This window comes from Python bivittatus, unplaced genomic scaffold (genome assembly GCF_059951505.1).
Source record: "Python bivittatus isolate LINGU-HERP-01145 unplaced genomic scaffold, Pbiv_v1 ctg000850_np1212, whole genome shotgun sequence".
NCBI classification, from domain to species: Eukaryota; Metazoa; Chordata; class Lepidosauria; order Squamata; family Pythonidae; genus Python; species Python bivittatus.
In genome coordinates this window covers 64,966,408-64,990,474 of record NW_028277112.1, presented here as the reverse complement: position 1 = coordinate 64,990,474, position 24,067 = coordinate 64,966,408, and the positions used below count along the sequence as shown (strand labels likewise).

The 24,067-nt window shown below is 40.3% G+C and overlaps 1 protein-coding gene across 2 annotated transcripts in view; it reads right to left on the bottom strand.

Annotated features, from left to right (window-relative positions):
• Positions 1-3,289: 3,289 nt before the first annotated feature.
• The window catches only part of MELK (maternal embryonic leucine zipper kinase), a 40,510-nt gene continuing 19,732 nt past the window's right edge, over positions 3,290-24,067 (bottom strand). For both annotated transcript variants that reach the window (XM_025164069.2, XM_007424179.4), the window contains exons 8-18: positions 23,909-24,007; positions 20,410-20,478; positions 19,859-19,957; positions 18,586-18,672; positions 14,200-14,331; positions 13,177-13,308; positions 11,528-11,738; positions 10,716-10,803; positions 10,136-10,304; positions 5,720-5,823; positions 3,290-3,998 (exon numbers count right to left, since the gene is read on the bottom strand). In XM_025164069.2, the coding sequence (XP_025019837.2) occupies positions 3,821-3,998; positions 5,720-5,823; positions 10,136-10,304; positions 10,716-10,803; positions 11,528-11,738; positions 13,177-13,308; positions 14,200-14,331; positions 18,586-18,672; positions 19,859-19,957; positions 20,410-20,478; positions 23,909-24,007 (1,368 nt within the window). In that variant the 3' untranslated portion in view covers positions 3,290-3,820. The remainder of the gene's footprint in view (positions 3,999-5,719; positions 5,824-10,135; positions 10,305-10,715; positions 10,804-11,527; positions 11,739-13,176; positions 13,309-14,199; positions 14,332-18,585; positions 18,673-19,858; positions 19,958-20,409; positions 20,479-23,908; positions 24,008-24,067) is intronic.

Genomic DNA, 24,067 nt, shown 5'->3' with positions numbered 1-24,067 from the left:
AAATCTGGAAAATCTCTCTTTTGCTGAGTTTGGATTGTTAACTGATTTGAGTATTAATAGTAGGGCTGGGCACTACTTTGGATCTGAAGGGAGAAAAACACTTCCAAGCACCCAGGAATGCCCAGCGATCTGCAACTTTTTAAAGCAGCTATGTCTTCCCCCAGAATTGCATGGTTGCCCTCCACAACCGTCACACAATCCCAGGAAAAGACACATTTAGTTTAACAAATTACTAACAGATGCTAGATGAACATACCAAGCACATTTTTGCCTTGGAATCCGAAGCACAACACAGTCTTAATTAGTAGCATTTCGTTTTTAATCTTTTATATTGCGTGCACATTTTTGTTAGTCTTCCTGAATGCTTGTCTGAACAGAAAGGGGGGATATAAATGGATTAATAACTTTTTTGTTATGTTTGAATACAGAATACAAACTCATTATGATAGCGCATCTACTTTTTATGCAAAAAAGTCTCTGTGTTTCATTTCTGCCATCTCCAGGTGTGACTGGGAACATCTCCCAATCTGTAATTTCTAAATAATAAGACACAGAAAAATTCTTGTCCTCATGCCTACAAAAACTCATCTGTTAATGGAGTATCTTCTGCAAGGTGGTTGAGTAATAAGATTCCTCGAACAGCTACTTAAGTCTTCCCAAATATAGGAAAACCAGAATTATCCAAAGATTGCACGTGCAGCGCTTATATTACAGAATTTAGATGCCTGGCTATGGAACTGTGATGTTTAGGTCAACTTATACAAGCTTGCCTACTTATTACCCGAGTCCATTTAATTTGTCGTTGCTTTCTTTTGGAAGTGGGGGTGGGGGCAAAATCCTAAAGTTTAGGAAGAATGCAAAATAGTAGGACTGAAAGAATTGTGAAAGGGGTGGGTGGGTTCATTCAACTAAATAACCCTTCTCTTCATGGAAAGTTGCTGTAGATAATAAAGGAGCTTTCAAAATAATTCTATGAAATGGCATAGGTAAATGTGATGGAATGCCTAACAGACTTGGGGAGCCCAGAAGAGGCAGCAAGACAAAGAAGGAAGGAAACAGGGCCATTACAGAAGCGGTTCTTGCATCCAGGGTGGAGGTTGGGAGAACTGTGCTCTGTTAAAGAAAATAATATCCCAAGGGGACCACCCAAGTCCATTGCCTACCTTAAATAGCATTTTGGATATTAGATCTTCTGTTGTAGTTTCAAAATTCAGATGGAAAGCCCAGCAAAGTTAAATCCACATTTACTTGAAAGGTAAATTCCTTAAATTCATCAACCCTGAATTTAAAATAATGCTCTCCATCCCCCCATCCCCCAAGGAAGATTAGAGAGAAAAACTCACCAGCCTTTATTAGCATATTCTCAGCAAACCTAAGATAAGCTTTCCATTTATGGGTAAATAATTTGGGAAAAAATTAATCTTCCTTTCAGACAAATACAGCAGATTATCTGGTAATTACTCATTGCACTTTCATTGACTAAATGGGTTGATAAATTTAAAACCATTACTTGAACTGGACGATGTGACTGCAATCAGTTGTATTTTATTCTTTCTAGCTTGTTAGACAGAGCTGGTTAAGATGGAGACGTGCAGGACGGCCGGTATATTATTGCTTATTAAATTTCTTATCCGCCCATTTTAACAGAAAAAACCCAAGGTAAGCTAACCATTGCATAACCCCATGCAAATCAGTAGAGAAACAGATAATAAACGTCTTGAAATACAGCATCGTATAAAAGACTTCACACACGTTCAGCATGTGAGAAAGCCCTTTGCTGTCTTTCAGAAAAAAATGTCCAGGCTGCAGACAAAGACGCCGTCCCAAGGTTGGAATTCAGCATCACAACAGGAAACACTCAAGAGAGGAACCAACCTAGTTTTCAAAGGCAATGGCTTGGGGGCCATGGCTGCCCCCCAACTCAGCTGGTTTAGACACACCGAGAAGGCATTTTGCTCATCTGATTATTCCTTTAGTGCAGTAATTTGTTTTCTACCCGGGAATATTAGGCATAAGAAATCAGCACCATAACTGAAAAAAAAAGGAGCCTATTTCACACATCAGAGCGTGTAAGATAACTTGAATCAATTATCCTCTGCTTGTTTTTAGTTTAAAAGAGGAAAAGGAGAGAGGTGGGAAGGCAGAATCATAGAATATATGGCTTTTTATCACGATCAGAGGTTGCTTGCATTTGTTATCAGCAGGACCAAACAGTTGTTAAGAGCAGGTCTACTGTATTGCGCTGAAGTAGTTCTTCGTGTTGGAAGATTATGAATGGGTAAAGGTACCCAGAATAGGCCAAATTATTCAGAATTAAATGGCAACCAGGAAGGAATAAAGCTATTCAGCTGTAGGGTAATAAAACACATGCAAGAGTACCCAAATGACACAATTAGCCAAGAATAAAGGATGCTTTATATGAATCAGATAAAGAAAAGCATTACTAGAGTAATGTTTGGGTTTCAAAAGTGATAGTTACAAACAGGGCATGAAAGCAGCAGCCTTCCACGATATGCAAGTACGTGTGAGGTCTACGCAACCCTGCCATTGAACTGAAAGCTCCAATTGGAAACTGGGCCCCTTTTTAGAAAAGGCAAAGTTTGAAGCCTCTAAAGTCATGTTTCTCAACCTTGGCAACTTTAAGATGGGTGGATGTCAACTCCCAGGATTCCCCAGCCAGCCATGCTGGCTGGGGAATCCTGGGAGTTGACATCCACCCATCTTAAAGTTGCCAAGGTTGAGAAACACTGGTCTAAAGATTGCTTGAGATGCCGAGCAAAGATGAAACGTCAAACACTCATTCTCTCATAATAACTACTGTATATACTTACGGATAAGCCGAGAATTTTAGGTGCCAAAATACACCCCCAAAATTGGGTTCGGCATATCCGCGGATGGGCTTATCCACCAGTACGTACCATACTACTTTTTTAAAGTACCTGTATATCCTCACCCATAAGCCCATCCCCGTGTAAGCAGACCCTTGAATTTTTCACCAAAATACTGTGACAAACGCAGCACCCGCAGATACGTCAATCGTAAAAATTAAAACATACAAAAGTTTCGAGAGTTGGCTTATCCGTGGGTGGCACGTTTTTCCACAGTATTTTGTAAAAATCCAAGGGTTGGCTTCTCTGTAGATGGGCTTATCCGTGAGTATGTATGGTAGGTTGTTCCAAGGACAGCTAAGAGAAAGGGAAGGTAAATACACAATGCAGCCACATCATACGGCAAAAAAGGGCGTTGTACCATCAGAAAAAACAAACGAAGCTCTTAAGTAGCTGTAACAGAGAGACTTTATCCAATCAATCATAGGGAAACTGATGGAACATTACAGAACAGGCATTTCACATTTTGTTGGGTTAGATGACATAGCAGTCGTACGGTCATAAACGACCCCAACACTATATGATTACTAAATGAATGTTTAAAAACAGCAAACAGAAGTCACAGGGTATGTTTCAATACAGATCCTAGTTAATTTGAATTGCAAATGATTTCAATGTCTATTTACTGATGAAGTAGGGTATTTGGGATTAGATCATTATTACCCCACTCCCCGAAATCCAGGCTGAGGGCAGCCCGTAGCCACAAAAATAAACAAGCTGTGAAGTTGCATTGGCTAAGTTAGGATCCCATGTTCATTCCCACAGAGACAGAAATCACATTAATGCGGAAAAAGATAAAGTGAAGACACTGACAGTAGGCCGTATTTATTGACAAAAGAGTTTCTATTTAAAACAAAATATCCTAAATGAACAGAAATGAGCATGGCTAGGATAGCTAGAATGGTCCGTATTTCCATAATGAACTAAGAGGTCTACAACTTGCAGCTCGACAGGATGTCTTCCACTAGTCTTTTGTAGACCCAGGCATCACCCTTCAACCGTTGCCTTCTAATCCCCATGACTTCAGGTTTGCTTAGCTGGCAAATCTCCAGTTCAAACTGCATTGTCACTTTGCCGTAGTCTGACTGGGTTTGACACTTCAGTTTATAGCTGTGTAAAGCAAAGAGAAGCAGGAATAAATTCTGGCACTTATCAATCGGCAGGAGGCAGATGAACAGAGCAATACAATGGGTAAGAGCCAACTTTTTTACAATTATAACAGTAAGGATACAATAGTCATTGAACCAGCAAAATTAAGTGTTCTGGAATCTGCCACCTTATGGGGCACAAGTAATAGGCTTTATTTTCAGTGCTTCCCGCTCCACATGCCCCCAAAAGGCTAAAGTATTTTTAATATGCTTTTAATGCGAGAGACTATCTAGTTTAGGAAGTTAAAAGATATGCTGGGAGAAGGCAGTGGCAAACCACTGCATTACTGTTGTCAAGAAAACTGCATGCCTGTGAAGTAAAGAAAAAGTCAGTTTTGGCTACATACAATGAATAAATGGACACAGATAAGTGGTGAAATGTGAGTTACAATTTGCAGGGACTATGAGAAATTTGTGCTTCCCTTCCTTCCAAATTTTAATCAACTCTCTTCTAATATCTTGCTGCTTCTGTAGACTTGACTCATACTCTTCAAGATGAGGTTTATTCAATGTCCCATTTGTGTCCCTCTTTCATAAGTAAGTTGAATGCACCTTTTCTGATGTGTTAATTTCATCTCCTTTCCTAATAAATGCATGAAGATGGATGAGACTCTAAAGGTGCCAATTTTGGAGTAAAGTCCACCAAAATTAATAAAATGTATTTCTGAATTATATGTCTTATGAATAGGACTGTGTTATAAATGGATTGCAGGCCAAGCAATCCACTTAGAAAGGGAGATGTAACACACAATATGATGCAATAGTGTATTCAGTATGCCTTCACAGAGTAATTGTGTCTTTAAACATGCAAAAATTATCCTTCTGTGTTAGGAAAAAGAACTAGCCAGTCTTGATTCAAATAGATGTGACAATCAGAGATAGAGAAATGGCATGCTCAAAAAGCACACAAACAAATTTATGTATTTAGTTGATCTATCAGAAGGAAGAGCATAGCAGTATTCAAGTGATTGGGATAAGGGAACACATCCTAAGTTTGAAGTCCAAGTTGGTTTTGGTACCTTACCAATTGAAGTAAATAGTTAAACAAAGCCTCTCTTTCCATTTCTAATTTGCTTAAGATAGCTAGCTAGAAAAAAAATCCTAAATAATATAAAATACTGTATAGTTAAGATCACTTAAAATGCAAGCATGTTAAAAGCATTGCCACTAAATCATTGAAAGAATCTGCCTTCTAATAAATGACTAGCTATGGTCATTAAATGCCTTTGGACCCTATGTGAAAAAGGCTTATTAAGTATTTTATATTGAAAGTCGTATTAGATAAACTCAATTTAGAATGGAGCTGAGAGAAGTTCATGAATCACTGCCAATTTTTAATCAGGGGATTGGGGCAATGCAGAAAGTTAACAGCTTCAAGCACTACTGATAAGCAAATCTTTTACCAAAAAACATGGGTTTGTATCTTCAGGAAGATTTAACGATTCAACTTTCTGGAAAAACCAGTAAACATCACTAAGACATAAGAAAGCCATAACAGATTCTTTCTATTTGCCACACAGGACAAAATGAGCAGCTTTAGATCTAGAATGTTGATATCTCAGGCAATATTTTTCTGAAGAATATGACATTAAGCAAGAGTTTGGCATAAAGCAATTCTTTACCCAGATCTTGGACAAGCTATCACAATCAGGGGCAGAACTCAAGAAAGTTTATCCTACTTACCCTTTCTGCACATATTCAACTTGTTTTTTTGGAAGGACAGCAATTATTTCCTGCAGTAACTCATCTGGATTTACTAAGTTAGTCAATGTGACATTGTAATGAGCCTAGGGGGAAAAGTATTTAATAAATAAATGATTATTTCCCAGGTGCTTATGACCAAAGTAGGGCTTCAGTACTTGAGAAGTGTGTATCTATATATCTATATCAGCTCCAATGATCACATTTCAAGATACCATCTTCCTGTTCCCTTTCATAATTATTCTATCTATCTATCTATCTATCTATCTATCTATCTATCTATCTATCTATCTATCTATCTATCTAATTTATACAGCCACCCATCTCATCCAAAGTGACTCTGGGTGGTGTACAGTAAAACCAAGAATTAAAACATTTTGCAAGCCCCTTAAAATAAAAATGGATAAAACAAGACCATGAGAGGGAAGATGTTTATGTACAGTATAACCAGCGTGTAGGCCCCCTATTACTAGGGGATCCCCAGGCTTGCTGGAAAAAGACACGTTTTGAGAGCTTTACAGGCGGCCATAAGGGTTACGGCTAACCTCACCTCCGGAGGGATGATGTTCCAGAGGCCGGGTGCCATGACAGAAAAGGCTCACCTCCTAGGTCCCATCACATGGAACTCCTTCGCAGATGGGACTTGCAGCATGCCTCTCCTGCCTGATGGGGCAGGTAGATGTAATAGAGAAGCAGCAGCCCCTCAGCTAACCTGGTCCCAAGGTCAAAACCAGTACCTTGAATTGGACCCGGAAGCAAACTGACCATCAATGCAGGTCACAGAGCAGAGGTGTAACTTGTGTCCATCTAGGGATATACATAACAGCCTGTGCTGCTGCATTTTGTATTAGCCGAAGCTTCCAGATACCCTTCAAGAGCAGCCCCACATAGACCGTGTTACAGTAGTCCATTCGGGAGGTGACCAGGGCATGAGTGACTGTGAGCAGTGCCTCATGATCCAGGAACAGGCACAACTGTCACACATCATGAAATTGCGCAAAGGCCCTCCTGGCCACGACTGCCACCTGCTCCTTGAGTAGGAGTCGTGAGTCCAGAAGGACCCCCAGATTGCGCACTGGGTCCATTTGGGGCAGTGCCACCCCATCCAGAACCAAAGATGGTAAAGTCCCAGATTTGTTAGGCCCTAAAACCCAAAGCCAGTCAGTCTTGCCAGGGTTCAATTGAAGCTTGTTGTTCCCCATCCACGTCCCTACAGCCTTTAGGCACTGGCACAAGATATCCACAGCATCACTTAATTCACAGGGGGTGGAGAGATATAATTGAGTATCATCAGCATACTGATGATACCTCACCCCATGGCAATGGATGATCATCCCCAGCGGTTTCATGTAGATGTTAAATAGGAGCAGAGAGAGCATCAAACCCTGCGGCACCCCACATAAGTAGAGGCTGAGGGTGGGATCTCTCACTCCAATACCCTAACCCTTAGGAAGGAAGAGAACCAGCACAATGCTGTAACGCCCACTCCCAATCCAGAAGGATGCCATGGTTGATGGTATCAAAAGCCACTGACAGGTCAAGTAGAGCCATGATGGATGCACTACCCCCATCCTGCTCCTGCCAGGGATCAATGCCATTTCCATCCCATGTCCAGTCCTGAAATCTGACTGAAAGGGATCCACATAATCTGCTTCATCCAGGGACTATAATCCTTCTAAAGTTACAGTCCAGGAGTTACTCCCAATATATCTATTGTACAACTGAAATATAAAGCAGAGCAAGATATTCTCTTACTTTGTATGTGTGTAATGCATGATGTATATTAAGACCAAACTAACATGTGGGACATCCTTCTGGGATAACTTTCTGCATTTAAGTTAGGAACTTGAAAATGTAAAAGCACTTGTGTTGGAACAAATCAAAAACCTATTTAGACCAGCAGTCAGTTTCCATAGTGCCAACCAGATGCCCCTTGGCAGCCAACTAACAAGATATAATCAAAATAGCATATTCCTATTAGCAACTGATATTGAGAAGTATACTGCTTCCTATGTGGGAGGTAATAGACAATTATCCCTAATTTTGTTCAGAAGCCAGATCATTTGCTGCATCCTTTCAGGAGGTGAGGTAAAGAAGAAAAAAAAATATTGTAAAGAGTTTGAAAAGCCTGGGAAATATTTAAGCTCCAAGATAGCAATCCACATGTAATTTTACCACAAATATACAGTATACCCATATATCAAATATATACCCATATATATATACTGATATGCAGACTTGTGTGCGTGTGTGTGTGTATTTTAAATACAGGTAGTCCCCAGGTTGAGAATGCTCGGCTTAAAGATGATCCATAGTTAAGAACGGAGCCCATTACAGCAAAATTCAAATTAAATACACAATGGTTCAAGTTAAATATACAATACTACTTATACAGTATTATACAATAATACTGTTCCAGCTTACATACAAATTCGATTTAAGGACAGATCTTGGGAACTGAACTTGTTCTTAAACTGGGGACTATCTGTATGCACATGCATGTGCAGTGCTTATGTTGTGCACATGCACACATTCATGTTAACTTCAGAGTAAAACTTCATGAATCAAATGGAGTACAGGTAGTCCTTGTTTAACAACCGTTTAGTGACCATTCGAAGTTACGACAACACTAAGTGACTTATGACTGGTGCCCGTAGTTATGGCCGTCACAGTGCTCCCATGGTCATGTGATTGCAATCCAGGTGTTTGGCAACCAGCTCACACTTAGAACAGTTGCAATATCCTGGGGACACGTGATCCCCATTTGCGACCTTCCTTGCCAGCTCCCGGCAAGCAAAATCAATGGGCTCACTTAACGACCTCGTGGTTTGCTTAATGACCACATGATTCACTTAACAACCACAGTGATTTGCTCAATGACCATCTCAAAAAAGGTCATAAAAATCAAGTCCCGTCATGTGATGATTCCCTTAACGACTGCATCACTTAATGACCTAAATTCTGGTCCCAATTCTGGTCATTAAGTGAGGACTATCTGTATATTAACCAGGATCAACACCAGACAAACCATCAAGTAGAAAACACTACTCTAATCAAGGAACCATCAAGGTGGAAACCACACCCACACGATAACTAGTAGAGCAAGCTACTACCTATAAACAGGCAGCAAATCTCACACTCCCTCACAATGAAGATGTTACCTAGTTGGGTAATGAACTATCTGCAAACAAACAACCAAGCTCAGAGAGCACCAAGAACTGCACAGTTCCACCCTGAGCTACATATACTGTATTAACTTCTACTGGAGTACTAAGTTATATTGTAGCATAGCAGATTATTTTACTCTTTTAAAAAATTGCCACACCATTCTGCTGGATTTTGCTGTCAGTCATTTATAAACAATTGCCAGGGAATAACTAGTTTTCTGCATAATGATAGGGAACATAAAGTAAAGCAAACCTCACTATTTGCTGAGATTCTCTTTTATGTCTTGTTTTTGATTTAGGTCAGCATTTCAGACTAGCACTAAGCCCAAGGACATTTGGTTTGATATTCTTACTACTTGTAATGTGTTTATAACTATCTCAGAATGGATGGCAGGCCTTGCTTTCCTAGAGACAATCCTCTAGATTAATGTTTGTCAACCTTGGCCACTTTAAGCTGTGTGGACTTCAACTCCCAGAATTCCCCAGCCAGCATGGCTGGCTGGGGAATTCTGGGAATTGAAGTCCACACAACTTAAAGTGGCCAAGGTTGACAACCACCGCTCTAGATGCTCCAACTGAAATGATCACATACCTCTTCCAATTTGCCTGGACATTTCAATCGGAGCTGAAAATGCAGCAAATATGGCATGATTGGCATGTACTGGCCTATATTTGGGCTTTTCTGCAGCAGCCTGATCAGGCAAGTTTTGCTGCAAGAGCTATTTGGTAATATAAAGGTATTTAGCTGTGCTGAATCTGCGCTAACTGAATTCTGGAGCACAACACCTTTGAACTTAAATCTGCACCTTGCCCTCTGAATTTTGCCTTTCAGCAATGAACATGCTAAAATCTACTGGTGGCGTAGAACAGTTCAATTCTGCTAGATGCATGCTAGGAAAAAGTTTTGGAAAACAAGGCAACTTTGCTTCATATTTTAAATGCAGTGTGCTTAGCCCATTATACAGTAGCTATTCCAAGCCTGCAAAGGTTGGCATCATGGATCAAAAGTCCTTCAAGCTAGCTAGTCTCAGATACAAGAAACCACCTGATCGTTTTTTTAAAGATTGTGTCAGCAGTGAGAGGGGTCTTACTATCCGATAAAATGTCTCCTTTCTCTTGAAGAACCACTTTCATAATTGGGGATCCGCAGCCAAAATGAGGATTGGTATCAACTGTTTCCATTGATCACTGCAATACATTTAGTCTGAATTAGTCTGATTGACAAACATACCTTTAACTTCCTTGGGCCTTCTTTAGCGGAACCTTTCCTTTTATTGGGGGTAAGCATCGTGATCATTTTATCCAAGCCTCTTTCAAGGCTCCCAAACATTTTGGGTCCTTTCCTTTTTTGACCACTTTCCACATGCACCTGATTTAAGTCCAGGTCCAGTGAATGACACCTGTCACAATGAGAGACAGCACACATGTGATTGGATTCAACACTGGTCCCTTCAGCTACAGCAACAACGGGCCTTCCTGTTTCTGTTTCAATAGCAGGATGTGGAAGAAATGAACGAAGAAAGGAGGACTTGCTACAGAACAGTAATTTGGGATTTTGAGAGAGAACTATACACACGCTCCAATTCTCTGGGGGCACAAGAGTGAATTTTAATGATGGAAAATAGGAATGCATCCAAGACTGCTGAAGTGTGTAATGTTTAAAAAAAAAAATACCCACAGCCTTTTAATATTTGTTGGTAAATGTAAGAAAGGATTTAAATAAGTTTAACGCAGCAAGCACTGATACCTGGCAAAAAGCACTTTTCTCATCAATATAAGGATTAAGACTGGAATAACTGCTGGACATTTACCTTCTCTCAGGGCTAATGACACCAGCTGTCAGCTCATCTGCTTTAATGGGAGCATTTACTGGCGTTGGTTGGGCGGCTGGATTTCTCCCTGCAAGAAGTACCATTCAAGTTTGAATCAGTAGGTTTAGAAAGATACCTCACCATTTCTTCTTACACCCAAGCTTATTCGTTTACAAAAGTTAGTTTTGAGTCAACAAAGAACGTTTGATCGGGTAAGGACTGGGTACGGTTGGTGATCCCAGAAGAAAATGAATCAAGATATCAGCTCCAAACTAAGCCCATGAAAAAATGGAACGGGAGGCGGAAAGACCTGACAGGCTTTGAAAGGAGGGTTAAAAGAAGCTATTTTGCAAATTTTACAGGAAAGTGAGGTTGAAAGAAATAGAGGTAAATGGTCCCAACCAATAAATCTTTTGTGCGTTGAAAATAAATTTGACAGCAGTGATTGGATTGGTTGCATCGACCTAGTATTGAAATAAAATGTACACTCTCTATGGGTCATGAAGACTCAACAATTGGCTACTCGCCAATTTCATCCATCTTTGGAATTTGTTGATTATTTATTTAAGACTGCTTTTATATTGTATTTTAATTGATTTTATCTTCTCTGCAAACCGCCCAGGGTTGCTTTTTAACGAGATGGGCGGTGACAAATTTAATAAACAAACAAACAAACATATGGATGCCATTTTCAATAGTAGCCTCAGGACAAGTATAGGTCAGCTATAGCTTGTCCTCAAGTCCACGCTCAATCTAGCCAGTTCAAAGCTTCTCAGTCGAATTCATTAATTCTCCATAGTTACAAATCATACCCTCAGGTGGAAGAGCATAATTGGGAGTTGTCAGCACTCGTTTCTCATTCATGGCCCAAGTAGGCGTCTTGGGTGGAGGAAACACAAAGGGCTCTGCTTGCGTGCCTTGAGCGCCAGCATTCTCTTTGTTGGCACGTTTCTTTGATGCTCCTCCCTTTGGTATAGAAAGCAAAGGGGAACTGAACTCTCCCCCGTCCTGGAACTTCAGATTCTTAAAATAAATAAATAAAAGATATTTAGACAAAGGGTTTCTGATTTCATGTGAAGAACAGTGATGCTTTCATTTATTCACAACTCAGAAATCCTAGATACTTGCAGCCTACTGCCACTGTTGAACAAGCTCAAGTTCCATTTCATTCACAGATAAACAAGTTGGCTCTGTATCAGTGTTAATTTCAACTCTGTATTAGTTGCAGGGGTCTGTATCAGAGGACAATAGAGTGCCCAGCTCCTAGAATTCAGAATGTCTCTTGCAGAGTCACTCTGGATCAGTCTCAGATGGAAGAATGGAGAAAACAGGAACACTGGCATACAACCTCAGAACAGACAGCAGTGGCGAGACCAATTCAGCTCAATCTAATCTAATCTAATCTAATCTAATCTAATCTAATCTAATCTAATCTAATCTACATCTGGCAGCAACATACAAGCAACATAGAGTATGAGTATGAAACCACAGAACATTCTGCCCCCTACAAAACTGACCGGAATGGTCTAGTAAATCCACAAGGGTTGTGCAATTGTAGACAGAAATTTTTTGGCATGTTGAAACTGCCACTGATATCTGGTGACCGACTGGCCCTACTGCTGAAATTTAACAACACATTGCTAAGAGCTCTGAAGAAACAAAGATAGCTTCAGAGGCTTTTCACCCTTATTTCCAGATCAATTTAGCTCTTGCATCATATTAACCAGCTCGCCCCAATAATACCTAAATAAAATATACTTCTGCATATTGTTACCTCAATCTTCTAAAAGAAAATTAAGTGCCGTTTACAGCTGGCCTCCTATCCAGGCACTGATTATAAGATACCTACTTATCCTGACTTGAGATGCTCCTTGAGAAGCCATAGAAAGCTTGAATTAACAGTCAGTCAATCTATGGGTCTGTCTAGTTCAGTATTTTCCAGAGTTGCAAACGAATTTCTCACTCCTGCTGGGAGATGCCAAGGATCTGACCTTTGATCTTTCCCATGGAAATTGGGTGTTCTGTTATTAAGCTATAACTTATCACACCAGCCTAAATCTCTTTTTCGCTGTCATCTCTGAAACTGGAGTATGTCAAGCAATACAATTGCACATCACAGTGTAGAGGTTAGGGCTGTTGGACTAGAAGTGGGAAATCCCATGTATTAAAATCTACCCTCAGCCATAGAAGCTCCCAGGACCAATCTCTCCCCCTCAGCTGAGGCTACCTCACAGGGTTGCTGTAGGGAAAAATAGGGAGTGGCATGTATGCTGCCTTGAAGAGGCAAGATATGAGTCAACTAAATACACAATGCATACATACTGTACAGAAGCACTTTCATATAAAGCAAAACATTCACGTTGATTCTATTTTCTAAAGAGTGTGATCCTAAAGCTAAACATGGCTCAGATACACCACTGAGAGAACAAATTTGAGTAGAAAAGTCAATATGTATAGATACCTGCTTAGGTCTGGGTGTATTTCCTAACATAGGCTGGGCTTCTTCACAAGGCGTTAGAAATTCCATGGAGCCAAGTACATAGGGCAGTTCATTATTGTCCAGACCATCTTCGTAAGTCAGGGCCTTTTTTATCTGTTCAAAGAGTTGTTTCAGAAATAATCTATAGACGAATGCAAACCCACAGCTGTTCATGGCTGATTCTGAAGGTCCCACGGTGCAGTGATCCAGCCTTTTAGGTACTGTCACTTTTGCTTCAGTATCGTTTCGTTTGTTAACAAGGAGTCTATATATTATTCTCATCCACATCCCATCAAGTCCTGTTTTTATTTACTGCAAATTACTGTAGTGAAGCCTACTTGATCACTGACCAGATATAAGGATGGATCATGCAGTGAGATCTTTGCCCTGTGCGTAGAGAATTGCAATTCCTATTCTTCTTTTTTTTAAACCTAGGAAATTGTTGGCCTACCAGAAGGGAACAATGCTCTCAAACAGTTTGATATTTAGACCTTACCGAGATTTAAAACAGCCAGCCAGTTTGGTGTAGTGGTTTTAAGGCACCAGGCTAGCAACCAGGAGACTGTGAGTTCTAGTCCCACCGTAGGCACGAAGCCAGCTGGGTGACCTTGAGCCAGTCCCTCTCTCTCAGCCCTGGGAAGCAGGCAGTGGCAAACCACTTCCAAAATCTTGCCAAGAAAACTGAAGGGACTTGTCTGGGCAGTTGCCAGGAGTCAAGACTGATTCCAAGGCACCAAAAAAAAAAAGAAAGAAAGAAAGACTTAAAACAGCTTAGCTTTAACACAGCAGGATCTGGAGTCTTCTACATTGCCCTGGATTGCATATTTTACAGCTACAGCTTGATTATACCATATTGCCATGACTTACACTGTATATCTGGCAGGCTTAATGGTTCACAATTCAGAGCATTACCAAGCCACATTGCAAACACAGGTTATTTTTTTTTTTTCTGTGACAATTATTATTGGAATACCAATAGCAAAGGGGTGAAAATAGATTACATACCTTCCCTTCTTTGGATGGTGTGATGCTCAGACATTCTGCTGCCAGAGAAGGAATCCTCAGGCGAACAGGTTTGCCCCGAGCCTTCTTGTATTGAAGCAAGAGGTATGTTGCAGATACATTATCATATTTCCACTAATAAAGAAACATACATTCTGGTTACTTTTTCAGTCCATCTTACAGGAAAAAAACAATCTATCCAAAAACGACTAGGAAATTTGAGCAGAACGTGCATTTCAGAATTTTAAGCCCTTTTCAGTTAAATGCATGCCATATGTCATCACTCTTCCTTGAGAAGACAGAAGAAACGGCAGCTTAGCTTGTGAGCAAAACTTTCCACACTTCAACCCCCCCCCAGCAATTCCCTCCCCCCCTACAGGGAAGAGACATTCAGAATTCTGAATCCGTGGCCTGCCTCAAAAGCAAAGTTTGTTTTATTACTCTGCAGCCTTTCGGTTAAATTACAGAAGAATAATTTTAAACAATTTTCCCCCTTCTCTTGGCCCCTCATAGACAAACGCACGTTTGCTCATTTAGATAAATTTAGTGGAATTAAAACTCTTATTAATTCCACCCCTACCTTATGATCACAAGATCTGTGAAATTCATCTCCTACCTCTAGCCTCTTTAGTTTTAATTTCATAATCGTAAAACAGTCTGTATTTTTCAAGTCATTCTGCCATGAAATATGCAAATTCTTACCATGAAATAAGCAGCTGATTGCCATGAAGATGAAGCCTGAGCAGTTAAGAATTTAAGTTTGCACGATTTTCTGAAGGGATATGAAATTCAGTGGCCGTATACCAGTGATGAAGTGTAGAGACCAAGATATTTGCAAAAACTCAAAAACAGACTGTGCTCTGGGGAATCCTATGGCTTCTCAACAATGGGATCAGTATCGAGGACCAGACTTACCCATCGCTCTCATCCATTACTAGCAATGTAGATGTAAAATAGTCCTGGGGTATTCTAGGAAAGTCTAAAGAGGGCTCTTAATGTCCTCTGTAAGCTAACAGGTCTGACTAGCATCCTATATGAACAGACTGTATCTCTAGCCAGAATCCTCTGCAGGAAAAGTAGCATTTTATTGCAACAGGCATGGAAAACATTTTTAAAAAGCAAAGAATTTGAAATGGAAAAGTTAACTCGGCATTGCTAAGCAGGGGGGAAAAGCCTCTAGGAGTTTCAAATCAGACATGATTTGGATAAACTCTAGTTTGAACGGATGACTTTGCAAACAATCCACCATTTTACAGACTCTTCTCTTTCACTCCGCCCCTTACCACACAGAGTAAATAGCTACTAGTATTATGTGTGTGTTGAGGTAGGGTAGCAGAATCTCACATTTTAGGGTTGTTGATTTGGCCAAAAAGTACAAACTTTTTTCAGATACTTGTATTTTACAACTTCATAAACTGAACAATTCAACTAACAAAGGGCCTAAATAATATATTTTCTTGGTGCCCCAATGCATTTCATCTTCAAACAAGGTCTCAAAATTTTTTGGCATGTGGATATTTCATTTCCAATATTAACTGAGTTCAAGGAATTGGTTATCCTGTCCTTGACAGTACAGACAATATCACAATTTGTGATAGAGCATCACAATTTATTTCTTCAGGCAGATATCCAGTCATTTCCCACTTTTTAATTTTCATGGAAAATTGTTCCACGATGAGAGGCATTCCATAAACAAACAAATGTCAGCTTGAGATTCTGGACAAATCTATCTGAATCCTGGGGTCTAGCTTTGTGACAGGGCTGTACTTGGGCCTCATTCTGGAAAAGGAAAGTGAGGTAAAGATGGCCAGATCCAAAGGGATGCAGAGGGAGAAATGATGCTGATCCATGCAAACAAGGACCAAGGGCCCAATTGCATTCAGAAGTAGGCTGGAGGTCAAATTCTGTATGAGGCAAGATGCTATGTATTGTTACTCCACCTAATGAATTTACTCAAAAACACAATGAGGACTGTGTAGTGGAAGCCACAGTTAAACTCATAAAATAGAAGCCTTCTGGCTTTTCACACCTGGCCCTCCCACCTGCTTAGTGGGAGGAGCTTGTTAATTCCTCCAACCACAACCTATTTTCCAGAGCTCCTCCCAGGGCATCCACCTCCTTAAGCTGTCTTTGTGGGGATTAAAATATCAGGGGCAGGGGAGGGGAGGGGAGGGGAGGGGAGATCCCATAGCTCTATCTCTTGACCATACAGTATCAAGATATGAGGCTCAGCCCCACATAAACAAAATCAAACTCTATCTATCTATCTATCTATCTATCTATCTATCTATCTATCTATCTATCTATCTATCTATCTATCTATCTATCTATCTATCTACCTACCTACCTACCTACCTACCTACCTACCTACCTAAGCAGAAACTGGGGTACTCTTTAAACTTTAGATCAGTGTTGTCCAAACTTGGCCACTTTAAGATGCTGGCTGGGGAATTCTGGGAGTTGAAGTCCACTCATCTTAAAGTGGCCAGGTTTGGACAACACTGCTTTAGATATTAAAGCCAACATTCCCTGTTTAGGAAAATAAATAGAGCGGTCCAAACCATAGGAAAAAGGCAGCTGTAAAAGGAAATTGCAAAAGAAATGACAGTGCTCTAGGCAGACCACAAGGTGGTGCTGGCTACAAATAAAAAATAGTTCACTGTAAAGATCTTCGAGTGAGATTTTACACGATTATTCCAAATCACAAAAGAGGGAAATTATTACCTGATGCATAAGGCCAAAGTCCATACAATTACTGAGCTTGCACAGAGAAATGACAGGAGAGTTTTAGACCACAAACAAACATCAAAACTATAATACGCATTCCTTATCTTTTCCTTCAGAAACACTACCTCAAGCATCTGTTCCTCTACTTCAATTTTCCTGGACTTTTTTTTCCCTTAAATTTCAAACTCTGATCTGAGACTCTGGGAAACAGTGTTAATCTCCTCTTTATCTAGCTTTGGTCCAGCGACTTCTGTCTTTCTTTTTCTATACCCAAAATAGAGGAAGGAGCTGGGACAGCTTTCTGTATATATGACAGGGGACGTATCTTCTTCATGAAAAAGTGGATTCTATGTCTGTGCCTGTCTGGCTTGTAAGCTGGCCAGATGTGAAAGTCTGCCCTGCAGCCTGGTATTCACAACAGATTGTATCAAGCCAGCGAGGCCATGATCGGCTCAAATTGCAATGTTCTGGTTCAGGTGACGAGCTACAGATGGATGATGGCAGCCTGCTCTACATGAGGCTGCCCTTGAGGATCATTTGAAAGCTACACTGGTCCAAAATGCAGCACGCTTGGGTAGTTATGGGCTTGGTTCAGTTTGCCCATCTGACACCTTTTCTGCAGGAGCTACACTGATTGCTAGTTAGCTTCTGAGAATAATTCAAAGTTCTGGTTATTACCTTTAAAGCCCTATATGGCTTAGTTCCCGGATAACTTTAAGACTGTCTACACTGGATAGAATTTTCCCTTCTACTGAGACAGCTGAAGGAGGACATGTTACAAGTCCCACCTCTGAAGGACTGTTATCAACAGAACCCCAAGGATGAGCTTGGTTGGTGATAGCCCCCCACCCCTAGAATAGCCTACCCCTGTGATAACCCTTCACAGGATTTCACAGAGCAATGATAATCTGTCTTCCCCATCTTTGGGGGATGGAACAGAATTAGGATGTTCCTCCCAAGGGAAGTGGCACCTGAATATGTGGGGAGAAAGACCACTGTATTCATAAACATATTTCTATGCAATCAGAAAGACTCTGTCTGACTTACATAGATTTTGGTTTTTGGATTATCGGTTTATTTTGTGTGTGTGTGTGTGTGTTTATACTGTTTTAATCGTAACACTGTGTGTGGGAGCTGCAAGCCGCTCAGAGTGTGTCTATTTGGAGATGCCTAGAAACTTAAACAATTAAAATTGAATACGTACAAAAGAACAGAAGCACAGCAGAGATTGGACCAGAAGCTGCTCATGGAGGAAGCACCTAGTCTCAGATGCTTAAGTCCCTAACTCAAGCCTTTGACTTTCACTACTGATCTATGGGAGCTCAGAATGTGATCTGAAATGGACTCCAACCCTTCCTCCCAGCCGCTGTGGCCAATAAATGGACATGTAATAGTTGGCAAGGAGGAGCCCCCAGCAAGTTTCTTCAAAGATACTCTTTGGAACTCATGAGTTTTGAGCAAGGGAAGTCAGTCTACATGGAACATCCTACAGTTTCAGAGCTTCCAGAAAGGGCTTCAATTAAGTGTTTACAGTCACAAACATATTTATAAGTTTAACCTAATGTCAAAATAGGTTAGCTCTGAGTATCTAGCTTTATGTACAGGAATGAATGCATTTTTACTCCTTTAGACTTTCCAAGAATTATTGAAGACAAATGTTACCTCTGAGATTACATCTGCCATTCTTTCTCTGCTACATTTATGGAACACCGAAAGTTCTGTTATGCAATCTTCATCAAGGGACCCAAGCTGGGGGAAAAATCATTGATATATTGCAGTTAAGGTCTGAAAATATGAACGTTTTCTTTTTTTAAAAATGATACCACAACGGAGAATAAAAACAGAGCTGTTAACGAATAGAAACAAAATCAGTTTCAATACTTGTAGCACAAGCACAAAGCAAACTAAAACGCTCCACAGTAGAGAAGTGGTGGAACCCAATGGACAGCAGGAAGTCTTGGTTTTTCATTTGATCCATTTCCTATGTATAAGAGAAGCTCAGCATCAGATGCGCTGCTAAGTTCTGAGGACAGTCGTCTGAGTATTTTTATACTAGACTACCTATATTTTAAATGTGGAGGTGCGAGCATTTTGTGCATGGAGCAATTCGTTTCCAGTGATCTGTGTCTGGGCTGAAAGGTGTGTTCAGCCTGTTTTCAAATGTCTATGTTTTTGGGGAGAAGTGCCTTAGAGTAGAGGAGCTGGAGAAAGCCAAGGATGTCCGTGGCGGCAGGTAATAGGAGGTAGGGAAAGAAAGACACTGTTTTGTGGGGGGCGGGAGAGCAGTACGATAGCTGCAGCTGAAGTCCTTAATTTCAAGTGGGATATCCAAGTGGCTCCCCCCACCCAGTCTTCTGAAGGCCTTCTGAAGACCCATGTTTAAGACCCAGGATAATGTGTGTTAATCAGAATAGATAATGCTGGGCAAGCAGTATAGCCTGGTATAAAAGGTAGTTTTCTTGGAACTATATCTTCAGAGGATCAGGATCATGGAAGTGTTCACTGGAAAAAAAAATATTTATTTTGATAACTGCTCAGTTTGACTGATATTAAAGAGCTTTGAAAATATATTAAATAGGTTAGTATAAAAGAAGGTTATAGCTGAAGACAGTATATCATTTGTATATTGCTCTTCCCAAAATTTGAGTCTCATGTACATTGTGAATTATTGTAATGAACTTAGAAATGGCAACTGGTAGAATAATGGTATCTCTTGATTTTGCTCTAGAAACTCAGAGGCAGAAGATTGCTTAGCAGTGAATTTTCCATACAAGAATAATATGGTACCCATCACGTTATTCAGAAAGTTTAAGTTCTTAACCTAAAAATTTTTAATAGTATGCTTCCTTTGGAATTGATGATTAAACTATTCACTAATCACATCAGCCTAGGTTCTCTTACATATGCTCTCATTCTTATAAATTAATTAACTCACAGGATATTTACTTTGCCACTGGACAGCAAAGGAGTAGCCCTGCATGAGCCAGGGGTGATGTAAAAGATGCTTAACCATAATCCGTTTCTTTGGGTCCACCTAGTGGTCAAGAAAAGAAATACAGTTTAAAATATAGACAGCTGATAGGTACATATATAGGGATTAGAAAAGGTATCTTAGCATTGATCTGCAATTAAGAGGAGTCAGTGCTGTTAAGAAGAGCATCCCTAAGTTTTCAGGCATTGTAGCATTGACTCTTAAGGCCACTGAGTGGTTTTGCTCTTCAAGGTAAATTACTCTATCAGATCCAGTTGAACAGGTGTATAGGAAACAGGTCTATTGACAACTTTTAGCTACCATAGTGTAATAGAACTTCCATATTCAAAGGCAGACTACCTCAATACCAGCTGTTGATTAACAGAACAATGGATGGAGGTCACCGTTAGAAGAAGGCTGACAGAAGTGGAGTGGGAAGAGTTGAACTGAGTATGGTCTTGATATCTTGGAATGTTTGTGGTCTAACGAGAACTTTCTTTGCCTCTGAAGCTTACCTGCAACATCTGATGCAGAAGCAGGATACTGCCAGGTGAAAGCCATTTTGGGATATCATATTTCCCCCTCTGTAGAGAAAAAGACCTTACAGTTAGTTCCAGCTGAATGAACTTTTCTTCCAATTTTACATCATCCACAAATTCACGAGTATTCCCTTCACCTCTTCATCAAAGTCATTTAAATGAGTTGACACTGAGTGTAATTGGGCACATCCACTCATACTGGGGATCAACTATTACTTTTTAATTGCTACTTTTTTCATTCTATTGCCTTCTCTTTCCCATGTACCTTGGATATTGATCCCTAACTGCTAAAAAAAACAAAGAAAAAAAAGTTGAAGAGCATTAGGCCCAAACTAAATTTGAAAGCACCCTGCCCTGTACCTCAGCCCCAAAAGAGAAACAACTGATGAGCACTCTTTAAGTGCTGTTTGAGCCAGCTATGCATCCACTTAATTGCCATACCATCTAGCCCACAGTTAACTCGTTTGCTAATGAAAATCTCAGAGTACTTTGTCAAATGCTTTGCTAAAGGCATCCTATGTCTACTGCCTTTCCTAAAGCACAGAAAAAGATACCCAGTTAAACAATGAAAACTTCTCAGTAAACCCACTTTGGCTTCTAACTATTACTGCATTGTTCTCAAGCTGCTTACTGATCAATCATTTTATGGCCTGCTCTAGAATCTTCCAACATAGAAATCACAATCTGGCCTGCAGTTCCCCTTTCTTCAGACAAGGAGCTAAAAGAGGAGTTGAACAGTTCTATCTTTGTGATCTGTTACCTTTTGGCATCTTCAGTAAGCAGCTGGTATACAGATTCCCCCCCCCCCCCTTTCCTTTTTGTTTTGAACATGTCTAAACAACCCCTTTTACTTATTCTTAGCATCCTTCACTAACCTTGACTCATTTTGAAAGTTGGCTTTTTCTGATATCATTTCTAAATATCCAAGTTGCCTGAATATACTCCTCCTCCCTCTTTCTAGCTCCATTGAAGGTCCTTCCTGCTGTCCTCCATTCCCTCTTCCCAATCCTCAGATGGAATTGTTTATAACTTTTTCTTTTTTAGGAATCCTGCCCATCTTGGGTTCTTTTCCCTATTAGTTTGTCCTGTGGGAATCCTGAGATCTCTGGCCAGGGAGGTGACCTTTGCCCCAAAGAGAGGGAGAAACAAAATTCAGCAGAGTTAGGGAAAGGTATAAAAGTGAGCTATGAAGTTGGGTGCAACAGAGAGGTACTTGGAAGAAGAAAGGAGTGGAGCAGAACCTCAGTTTGAAGCAATGGCTAGGAAAAAGAAAAAGCCTAGAAAGAAGCAGCCTAAAGAAATAAAGAGAATAAAAAACAAAGCTTTAAAAGCAAGAAAGACTGATTAGATGTAAGCCAGGTAGAAAAGAGAAAGCATGGGGCTTTTAAAACTTGTATTCTACTTTTACCTTTTTAAAATTCATTTTCCTTTTCTCTGTATATATGTGTATATATAAATATAAATAAAGAGAAAATGCACTCTAAAAAGAGAAAATAACAAAAATTTAATGATACATTGCAGAGAGTCTGTGCTTTGAAAGATGAAAGACGGCTGCATTTAAAAAAACAACAACATTAAACTCTGAAGTTCAGTTTTCCCATTAGTTTACTAACATCCATAATACACCTCCATTTGTTTCTTTCTGGTGATTTAGACTGTCAAAAGTTTATGAGGATAGAGAATTACTACACTTTAGCCTCTGTAAAATTGTCATCAAATTTTGTTTTATTTCTTCAGGATCTTCCAACAAATGTATTTAACATAATGATACAAGACCTGGAGTTATAAAAAAGGATTTTTGCTGTTTTGAACTTATTGTTGTCCTTTTGATTTCTATAAGAAATCTCTATTTCACTTGCCATCCAAATTAGTTAAGATGGATAAGGCTGTTATACCTTAGAGTTAAAGCTACAGTGTTTTGCTTAAGTACAGGCAGATCTGGGCCCAATATGTGGAAAACATGAGTGATGCTGACGTAACCTCAGAACTTGGGATGTTTCTCATACCACCACAGATGTGGCACTGGCTAGCTGTGAATCAGAAGGAATCTGGTAGCATCTTTTCAGACAAACCCATTTTACTAAAAGGCAAAAGCAGCTCCTTTCACAAAAGCTTAGGCCTTCTCATAAAAGTTGTCAGTGTCAAAAGGTGCTACCAGACTCCTGATTGTTGGCTGCCATAGACTAACGCAGCTTTCCTCCTGCAGTGGCTGGCTATGCTAAGCCCTAATGTGCTTCTGTTGTCATTTTGGTTTAGCCCAATATACAAACCCAGCCACCATACTTGCGAAGCAGCTAATGCTTTAGCATGATACATGAAGCCAGTAACTGTGGCCTATTCAATACCATAAGCCCCAGGAAGCTAGTCCAAGGTCTTCCATTCATTACCAGTGATTCTGGGAGACAGCCGGAGACCATCTGCATCCACAGCGTGTGATCTGCCTGCTGAAGGGACTTACTGAGGAGCGACATGAAGGATACTCCAGGTAATAAGTTACTACCTGTAAATGATTGCACTAGCTGGGACTGTGATCGTTCAGTTGAAGCTGAGGCTACCAGCTGAAGCGTCAAGGCAACCGTGTGCGTGCATCAGAGGATGTATAGCAAATGGAGAGAAATGCAAGGCATATCAATTGAATTCAAAGTCACAGCTGCTAAGTTTTAAGGTGGTTGAACCTGAATGCCTTTCGACATCTTTTCCCCAAAAGAATTGGTCCCAACTGAAATTCAGCGTGCTACCAAATCTAATGCCTGTTAATACCGAGCTTTGCCTGTTTCCCTGGATGTCTTTGTTTCTTAGAAGCAGCTGGGGGATAGGAAAAGAGGCAGGTAAAAAAATCCCAGCGTCTAGAAATAACCAGGTTTTCCACTCTACAGGAGGCCAGTACCCTTCATTTCACTCCATAATCTTCCTATTTCTCGATATCACCCTGAAAGCAAGACATATTACAAGAAAAAATGGAATTACACACCAGGCCAGGGTGCAAGAGAAGAAACTGTCCAAGGCAGATTCAATTATGTGGGCGTTTATAACCCCTACCTGACACAATAAGCATGAGGAGAGAGAAAGGGAGAGAGATCATTTGAACTTCTTGTGCTAAAACAGTATTACTACCAATAGCGTTACTATCTTGGAGTAGTAAGAAAACACTAGCATTTGGATTGTAACATTATTCCAGTTTTTACACTACAGAGCTTCCAAGCAACTTTTTGTAATATCAGCAAGTAGAAGGATGCCCAGAATTCTCCTGGGAACAGATCTCTCCCACCATAACTCTATAACCAGCCAGTGTTGTCCAAACTTGGCCACTTTAAGATGTGTGGACTTCAACTCCCAGAATTCCCCAGCCAGCATGGTTGGCTGGGGAATTCTGGGAGTTGAAGTCCACTCATCTTAAAGTGGCCAAGTTTGGACAACACTGCCATAAGCCCTTGTTTAAACAGAAAGCCCTGAATCCTGAAAATAGGATACGTACCACAATTTTCCTGTAGAGCGCCATCATGTTATCATCATCAAATGGTAGAAATCCAGAAAGGAGAGCATACAAGAGTACTCCCATGCTCCAAATATCTGCCTGGGATGATAAAAAAAGATAGGGTGATTAAAAACTCTGGCATGGCAACATCACATCCTG